General features: G+C 35.1%; 1 protein-coding gene across 1 annotated transcript; it reads right to left on the bottom strand.

Moving 5' to 3' along the window:
- Positions 1–6,529: 6,529 nt before the first annotated feature.
- Positions 6,530–9,071, bottom strand: LOC135598237 (cell division cycle 20.1, cofactor of APC complex-like). Its single transcript, XM_065091775.1, has 3 exons — positions 8,119–9,071; positions 7,612–7,722; positions 6,530–6,572 (listed from the first exon to the last, which is right to left on the bottom strand). The coding sequence occupies exons 1-3, from the start codon at positions 9,069–9,071 to the stop codon at positions 6,530–6,532; spliced, it is 1,107 nt and encodes a 368-aa protein (XP_064947847.1).
- Between the last annotated feature and the right edge of the window lie 478 nt (positions 9,072–9,549).

The following is a 9,549-nucleotide window of genomic DNA, read 5'->3' as shown; positions in this document are numbered from 1 at the left end:
TCAAAACTAAGTAGCTAGCTTCCTATTTAGTGATAAAAAAGAATATGATATGAGCCAAAGGTGTCATGATTCAGTTATGCATCTACTTTTATACCCAAATCTAGTGATTCTACAAAGCCTTAACCTATGGAGACTAAAAGTAAAGTTTCAAATTACCATATCAAAACGTAACTGATTGAGTGTACCTTCAAAATGTATGGATAAGTACATGTGTTTTAACTTGATTAAGAAGCATCTTTTATTGAGATATCAGTTGAATGCTGGCCAAATATGTTCCAATTAACAACTAGCTTTGTACGATACCTTTATAATTTGCTTTGCTAGTCATTTCAATTTGAGTGAGATTTTATTTACACTTAATATTTCACATTGTACATTTACCATCATAGAATTACAAATTAATTATTTTAGAAGTAATAACATGATAGGCAAAAAGGACCGTAAAAATTACACAGGGATGTTCTTTGAGTATCGAGTTGAGTAAAGTCAATTTAGCTAAAGCATAGCAAACAATATAAAATGCCACATTATAAAACCTTATTAACTATAGTAATAATTGCATCATAAATGCATAAGAACTTCTTGCTAACAACACATCATAAAAATTTATAGTTCCAACATTAAGGGCACAAAATTGCAGACTTGACTTCAGCAACATTTCAAGAGCCCATGTAAATCTCTCAATTTGGATAAGTGAACATAAACAAAAACTTCGGATTAGTGAGCATAACTAAAATCTTGATCACAAGCACTACAAAATGCTATTGGAAGTTGAATCTAGACAACATAAGAGCTAATAATCAAAGAAAAGACATTCTACCAAGTGACACTATCTCATAATTCCATATCCACATATTGCAATCGCCATCATCTGAGAAATGACCAAACTGAAACCATCAGCAATTGAGTCCCAAATTTCATCAAGACAAACACACCAACATTAACACCTAAAAGTTGAGGAGAGGTCATAAATCGTTGGAATTTCTTTGTATTAGCATCTACTTGATAGCAAATTTTGAAAATAAAAGAGAAACAACCCATATTAAGTGAGTGTCATCTGGTTACTAATCCTTATCAAGCTATGACAAATAACAATCACCAAGAGAGAACTCTAAGATCACAAGAAAGGTAGCTTTGCATTTAATATTCCATTTAAAATCATAAAAATATTTAAAGATGGACATTTGTCTTCATGATTTCTTACTTCTTGAGATTCTCTTCAATTTTTTTAAAAAAATTTCTGACCTAGTTCCTAGCTCAAAACAACATTAACATAACCAAAAAACTGATAGCACCAACACTTGAGTAAATAAATCTAAGTCACCATTGTTGAAATTGTATGACACCCAATGGTTATAACCAATCATACAACATTTTAGAAAATGATAGTAGCTACCCATGATATCTTCACTTCTTGTTGTTGTTGGTACAATGAACAATCTGAATCTTGAACGAGGCAAATACACAGAGATGCACAAATTACTAAATATGGCATGTCACGTAAATCTAGATGACTGACATCAATAAAACATTTTCTATATAAGATTAGAGAATGGACTACATAACAACAGAAAAAAAAATCTCAGAAAGATCTATTTTCTGAATTTCTATATTCATGACCAAGGTCTGCAATACCAAATTGTACCGCCTGGTACGGGCTGTACGTACCGGTACGCGGACTGCCCGCTACCAGGTGATACATTCAAAAAAACCCCGTATCGGACGATACGATGTAATATCAAGCGGTAATAGTCAAAATTTCAACCATTACCGCCTAGCACAACTCGGGTACGGTCGAAATCGATCGTTACCGCCCGGCAAAACTCGGTAACGATCGATTTCGATCGTTACCGCACTGTAGTAGTGCTACAGTGCTCCAACGGTCAATTTGACCGTTGGAGCCCTTTCTCATTCTATTTAAGCCATTCTTCTCTCCTATTTCATTATACTCTCTTAAACTCTCTCTCAAACTTTTTTTTTTCTCTCTAAACTCTACAAAACAACGATTTATGAATTCAATCGAGGTTAATTTGGGAAGATTAAGAGGAAGAGCTTTCTAATCAAGAGGTATGTATTCGCTTTCTTTAATTAGAGAGTAATTAAGATCTTTAAGATTATGATTAATGTGTTTCATGCATATTAAATATTGAATAATATTTATGATTGTAAAATAAGTTTTATTAAGTTTTATTAAAGTTATTTAATGCAGTGATTAGTCATTTTAATGATGATTTAATCGAAATTTATTCGATTTTATATCAATTCAATGTCTTTAATACTTATTAGGGTATTTGTCATGTTTATAGTGTTGAAAGAGAAGTAATTAGTAAAAAATTAACTATGTTAATCATTTAATTAGTGTAGATAAATGATGATTTTATCATAATTTAAATCATATTGGATTAAAATTACATATTTGAATCATATTAATCCCATTGACCTCCAATTCTACAATGAAGATTCAGAGCCAATGTTAGATTGGGTGGAGGCCCGTCGTTCGTTTTAGTGGTAGAATCAACAATCAGGTATATCTACATATGTGATTATTTAATTCATTTAAATTTTAGAGTTTATATTGTAACAAAATAGTCTAACAATTCAAATGATTTTTCTGTAGATATTTCAATCTATAACGGGCTGAAATACGAACCTCGAACAAGACTACCTCAAAGCCCGAAAAAGATATGTGATACTATTCTTACCTAATTTACATTGATTTTGCTAAACTTATACTATTACTATATTTATTTATAACTTGAACACCCTGTCCTAACTTTTTTTTTATTTTCAGGTATTTTTGGAGGGTTTAACGGACTGAAATCAGGTGTACCGCTCGGTACACCTAGAGGTACCGCTCGATACACCGTACCGTACCGAGCCCAGGTCGAAACACTGGTACAGTACGGTATTGCGAACCTTGTTCATGACAACCAAAGCAATAATATACTCCTAAATTCTAGACATCTAGAAATGCATACTTAGAGCAATGAGGAAACTATTTGCTGCCTCAATGTTCAAATGTGAGAAAAAAAATAATTTTGAAAAGTGGAGCCAACAACTGAAAGTCCAACAGCTAATTGTGCGAAGTCTTTAAGTGACTCATCAACAGCAAAGGTATTATGTTCAGTACCTTTACATGCAAATCCAACAAGGTAGGAAAACCTATATTATTAATATGATAAATTGTCAGTTTTAAAATGATGAAACGATAAGTTAAATATCAGCTACAAAATATATAGCCAGAATAGTGCAAAGTGGAAAACACACAAATAAAGGAGAAAAAACAAAGTCTTAAGGAATCAAAATGTGTCTAAAAGTATTATCAATGAATGATCTATAATAAAGAGTAGTATCTAAAATGCAATTCCAGAATTTGATAGGTCTTTTTTTTGCTTTCTTACGGAACAAAGAGACTAATAGAAGTCACAATTCTTTGTTAGTAATGAGTAATGACAACTAATTTGTTCGAAAGATTATGGAATGTTATTATTGATGAATAATATAACAAAAGGAGAAAAAACAAAGTATAAAGGAATCAAAACATGTCTAAAAATATTATTGATGAATGATATGTAATAGAAGAGCAATATCTAGAATGCAATCCAGAATTTGATAAGATCTCTTTTTGTCTTTCTTACATAATAGAAAGACTAATAGAAGTCACAATTCTTTGTTAGTAATTATAACTAATTTGATAAAAAGATTACAGAATGTTAAGAGGCAGGCCAAAAGTTAGACAAGAAAGAGAATTAATTAGATTTAGAGCACTAGACTTTTCAATGATAAAATTTGAGAAACTACCATAGATACTTTCTAGTAAAGGAGTAACCAAAATATTCAACAAAGAAAGGATACTTGAACCTGATTCTCAAATTCCAGTAAATGAAACATCAATGCTCTAAGTCTCTTTGTCCCTGAATGAAAAAAAAAAGCAATGTGCCTTGATCATAACATGAATGAAAGGTAAGCCTTAACATATGACTGAAGCATCACAAATGACAGTCTATGAGAAAATTGTTGGAGGTGAAATATCTTTAAGCATGAAATAATTTGCAAACAACTTAATCTATAATCAGTGACGTTAGGCAAAATATCATTGTATGAAGCTGAAAATATTGACGGTTATGACTAATAGTAGACATTTGTTATAATATTGACAATTATGGAAAGACCCTTACCGTAAATTTATGGAGGAAAAGGGGAAAAAGAGGAAAAAATATGATGGAACTTAAAAATGGTGTCCATATTCCTTCTTAAAATCCATATGCAGGCTCAACAAAATAATAACAGATGACTTATAAATTTTTTGCAAAACCAGTTCACTTAGTATATCACTAAAATGCATTGAAGTAATTCTTGGAATAATTGAACTCTTCAAAACAATTTGAAATATTTCATTAAGAAGTTCAAAAAGCACATAAAAAGAGGGGAGGACCAATTCATTAATTCAAATGAAGGAAAAGTGTATGTTTAAGCTGAGCTTCTAGTTCGAATGATACATTATCCAAAGATGTAACATTCAGTCTTGCGAGTTCTTCCTGCTTTCTTTCATTTTGTTAGTTCATTTATGACAAACAATGACTAGCATATCAGCTTGGAGATTTTATCTAAAGTCGTCCACTTTTGGAAAAAAAAGTAAACTGGTTGTTCATTCATGTACAAATTCTCTCAAATTTATATTCAAAGTGTGAGGCTTCAAGTCAAACACTAACAAGCACCTAGTAGAAGGATCTTTTATGGATGGCTCTATGTTAGGTACGAAATATTCAGACCATTTGAAACAGAGGGGAGAATAACAAAATCTGACCAGTATGAATAATTATTATTCTGGATAATAAGGGTGAGCTAAGCATACGCGCATCAATAAAAAAATACATAATTTCACAACATAAAACTGATTTCTAGTTTTATAATTCAAACACCAATAACCATTAATCAAGAGAAAAAGAAGGTTGTATATGCACCTTCCCCGTGTTGCAAAGGGTGCACGCACCGTTGGCCATGAGCTTCACTGCAGCTTCTTGTTTGTCTCGATCAAGCTCTGGAGCTTTCTGAGGATCATCAATCTCCACCACATTAGCCTTGTCCATAAGGCCAATGATAGTTTACAAGATATATATGATGATGGCAAGGGGCACAGAGGTAGAGGTGTTGGAAGGGATGGTAACTTTGGTGATGGAAACTTCAAATGCTTACCCAATATTCAATTTGTCTCTCATTACAACCAACAAGATCATGAATAGATTATTAAAAAAAATGATGACTTAAATAAATCAATCGGAATTATCATGTCAAATTCAAACTTGGTACCACATGTGATATTACTGGAATCGCAATAAATAATCACAACCGCTGCTGCTACCTTAATCTCAGTAAACAAATAGGGAAGTTGGAAACAAGAAATACCAACTCAAAGGTCAGTGTTATACTTACAAAAGGCAAATTTCAGATATAGTGCTTGGATGCTGAAACTTGTGGTAAATGACCACAATAGCATAATTGAAAAAATACTGAAATAGTAGCCATGTCATTAATTGGTGAACATTTATATGAAACATAGCAAGTTTGTCTATCAAGCACATGAACATTGCTACCACTCTGCTACAACTACAGCTGATTCAGCAAGATAAATCCAAATCGAAACCTTTAATGAAGATCCTGTTAATCGGAAGGACCCGAACTACTCCACTATCACTATAATGAAGCATTTATGAACTGTTGGTCTAGTAAGCTAACTTCCAAACTTTAGAACTGCATTATATCCCATTTGACATCATTTTTCAAGCCCTATCTTAGGATCAAAAGTGTATCTATGTTGCAGAAGACATAATCTATTCATGGAAAGACATATAAATTTGATATTTTTGTTCATTTCACAGGGAAAAACATAATAAACAGAATTACAATGCCTCACCTTTATCAAGCTCATAGATTTATTTGTTTGGTATCTCTTTACTATTATGGTATATACTGTGGTTTGCAGTTCTCTTAGGTTGAATAACTGCTTTCTACAGAAATTATGACACATCTTACTAAAAACAGAAAATTTTAGGCTTGGATTTCACTCTTGAACTTATCTTATTTTCGAAAATTTTCAAATTTCAAATTATTCATTTCATGAACAGTTTTTTAAACAATATCTGAGTGGTTGATCAACAGTCTTTTGATTGTCAAACACAATTCTAGTTTTGCAACTCCACAATTTTCTAAATTTTTTCACCCTCTAAACAAAATCCTGAGATGCTTTAGTATCTTTGTATATGCAAATAAACATTAAAAAAAACACTATTTCAAGTGAAATAAAGTACTCCGTAGTGAAATAAGATCTACACCAAATAAATATTTTCATGGGTTCTAGAATGGTCCAAAAACAACATAAAAAATCTGAAGGCTAATGGATATTTTAGGGAACCTTTAGTCACCCAAAAAATAAAGACATAAGAAGTTACATCTTAGATCAAAATTATGCATAGATCTCTTAGTTGTTGAATATGATTATAGTTGTGCAACACCATAAGTTTCCATATTTTCACCCTCTAAGCAAATCCAAAGATGCATTAATATCTTTGTATCTGTGAATAAAGATTTAGCAAAGACACCATAGCAAGATTTAAATTCATCATGTGAAAGTACTTTGATCTGGCAATAGAGCTACACAGTTCAATCTTCAAAGTTTCTTAATGGTCCTAAAAGAATATAAAATTCTGAAGTTCAACTTATATCATAGGAAACCTATAGTTAGAAAAGAAAAAAGAAGCATAGGACCAAAGGCAATTACCTCTTATAATGCATAGATCTCACGATTGTCAAACACACTTCTAGATATGCAATGTGATGTCTTCATGTGATAACTAGGTCATATTGAATGTTATAAGAAATCTCAACTCAAAAAAAATGGAAAAGGAAATCTGAAGTTTGTTATACGGTTCAATCTTCAAAGTTTGTTTTGGCAATGTGATATCTTCATGTGATACTTAACGTCATATTGCAAGTGCTTTGTTCTGGCAATAGAGCTACACAGTTCAATCTTCAAAGTTTCTTTATAGTCCTAAAAGAATATAAAATTCTTAAGTTTAACTTATATCATAGGAAACTTATAGTCGGAAAGAAAAATAGAAACATAAGGCCATAGGCAATTACATCTTATAATGCATAGATCTCTCGATTGTCAAACACTCTTCTAGGTGTGCAATGTGATGTCTTCATGTGATACCAAGGCCATATTGAATATCATAAGAAATCTCAACTCAAAAAAGAAAAAAAACAATAAGCATCTATCAGTTTGATCTAATTATGCATGATTAGCATACACAACAAAATATATAGTCTGCACAAAAATTCTTAAACAAAAATGAGACAAAGATAGTAACTTACAAAAAAGAAACACAAGAGAAGCAAATTGAAATCACTTTAAACCACATAATTAGATCATAACAATTGGGCAAAAATTATAGACCACATGTTTCATCAATTGGGCAATAATCATATCGATAACTATGAAATGATAAACAATAAATAGGAAACAAAAATCAGACTCGTAGCTGCAATGATAGTCATGTCGTAAATAAGCCTACTAAAATGCTGTAAAAGGCTGTAAGGCTTCTAACTTACCTTAGGCGGTTGCGCTCATATTTGAAGATCTCGAATCCATGCGCTTGTATGAAAATGTACTGCCTCTTTGACACCACAAAACTTCCCATCGCAATGTTACCAACAACATATCTTCATGTCAAGCACTAGAGAAGTCTTCCATTTGGAATCTTAATCATTTCCACCTATCCACCTTTTCATCTAATGACATTAAATTGGGCAAAGGGCAGTTCAGGTTTTGTTATTTTGGGAGTCTCAAAGATATTCCAAAACCTGACTGTCTCATCTGCTGCTGCAGAAGCTACTACACCTCCCAGTGGACTCCCAGCCAAGGAAAGAACCCGGGATGAATGACCGGAAACCTCAGCCACTCTCGTCATGGATGGGTAATTCCACAAGGTGAGTTGATTGTTCGGCGAACCATGGGAGGTCAGTAATTCAGATTTGTTTTTGTCCCATAGTAATGCACAAACTTCAGAGCCAGCATCAATCGAGTTCAAGCAAGCACCATTAACGGTGTTCCAAAACTTAACGCAATGATCATTGCAACCTCCACCAGAAGCCAGCAGGTTGCTCCGAGTTGGGCACCAGTCAACGGCCTTCACAGTGGAAGTGTGGCTGCTGATCCTGTGAAGCCATTGACGTTGACGTGGATGGTGACGTGAGATAGGCATGCAGGCATCCCATATGTGCACTAGTTTGTCCTGCCCTCCACTCGCCAAATACCGCCCTGACAACACGGACCATTTAAGACTACAAACTCCACGCCGATGCCCATTATAGAAACAGATGAACATGTCATCCTTTCTAAAGTCATAATCAACAACAGTGCCATCAAATCTTCCGACTGTCAAGATTGAATTACTTCTCCACGCAAGTGACAACACAGGGGCCTGGTTCTCATCTTCCATCCCATCCACGACATGTCCTGTTGCTGGATCAATCAGGTCTAAATCTGAATTGCCAAATGCGACAGCAAGAACTGCACAGTCTGGCGACCAGCGGATGCAAGTGATAGGTCCTCTGTCTTCTACAGGTTGTAGAAGCTTAGTCGACTCGTTTGCAGCGTGCCAGAGATACACTGCGTCCTTAAGACCAATCGCCAACACATTATTGCTTCCCCAGTCGAGGAGATTCAAAACATTATCATCCAACAAGCCGTGGATTACCAAAACCCTCTCTGGTTCTTTCGGGATTCGCCTCTGCTGTTTCTTCTGCGGCCGAATGGGCTCGTCAAACTGGGGCAGCTTGCTGGCCGGCGCTTCAGGTGCAGTCTTGAAAGCGAGGATACGAGACCTGTTCTTCAAAATGCAGTCATCAAGAAGCTTTTGGTACGCCACGCTCGATGGGGATTCCCTCGAACCATCACGCTGCGGTCTCGAAGGCCCGGTTAGGGCAAAGCGTGCGTAGTCCATGTCCATCGCCGACCGGAACGGGATGAAGCGGTCGTACTCCACACGCCTAGAACGCGAAGAAGACATATTTTCCAATCGAAACCAGAACGAGACTGGCTAGGTGACGAAAAACGATCGAGAAAACCAGAAAGATTGATCTTCCCACAAGAAAGTCGACAACCAAGAATCGATTAAAAGAACCCCAAGACCAACAAAAATTCTGAACCCTAATCAAAATTTCGACGGATGAAGAACCAAGCGAAACGAAACAAGAGAAAAAAGAAAGGAATGAGATCACCGCAATAAAAATCGAAGGGAAGAACCCTCGCAGCTGTGCCCGTTCGTGTTCGTCGGAGAGCAGTTCCGACCTTCGCAGAACGACGAGAGCGCCGAGAGCCGAGAGCCGAGAGCCGAGAGCCGAGAGGAGGAGAGCGCGCGAGGGGAGAGAAGTTGTTGTGATTGCAACAGAGTGGGCCCTCGGGTTATATAGATGCCACCCAGCCCAAGCGTTACATTCTAAAATCGTTCCGTTATATTTACCCAATCTACGTAGCGGGTAGTTTGA

The sequence above is a fragment of the Musa acuminata genome, chromosome BXJ2-1, assembly GCF_036884655.1.
Source record: "Musa acuminata AAA Group cultivar baxijiao chromosome BXJ2-1, Cavendish_Baxijiao_AAA, whole genome shotgun sequence".
Lineage (NCBI taxonomy): Eukaryota > Viridiplantae > Streptophyta > Magnoliopsida > Zingiberales > Musaceae > Musa > Musa acuminata.
This window is presented reverse-complemented; position numbering and strand designations above follow the sequence as displayed.

What these genes read in the sequence shown, in the direction of transcription:
- LOC135598237 (XM_065091775.1), bottom strand. Translation starts at nt 9,071, where the DNA reads ATGTCTTCTTCGCGTTCTAGGCGTGTGGAGTACGACCGCTTCATCCCG. An exon ending in TGCAATGATCATTGCGTTAA is followed by an intron (nt 7,723 to 8,118) that starts GTTTTGGAACAC and finishes CTTGACATGAAG; the next exon opens with ATATGTTGTTGGTAACATTG. An exon ending in TATGAGCGCAACCGCCTAAG is followed by an intron (nt 6,573 to 7,611) that starts GTAAGTTAGAAG and finishes CTTTATTCACAG; the next exon opens with ATACAAAGATATTAATGCAT.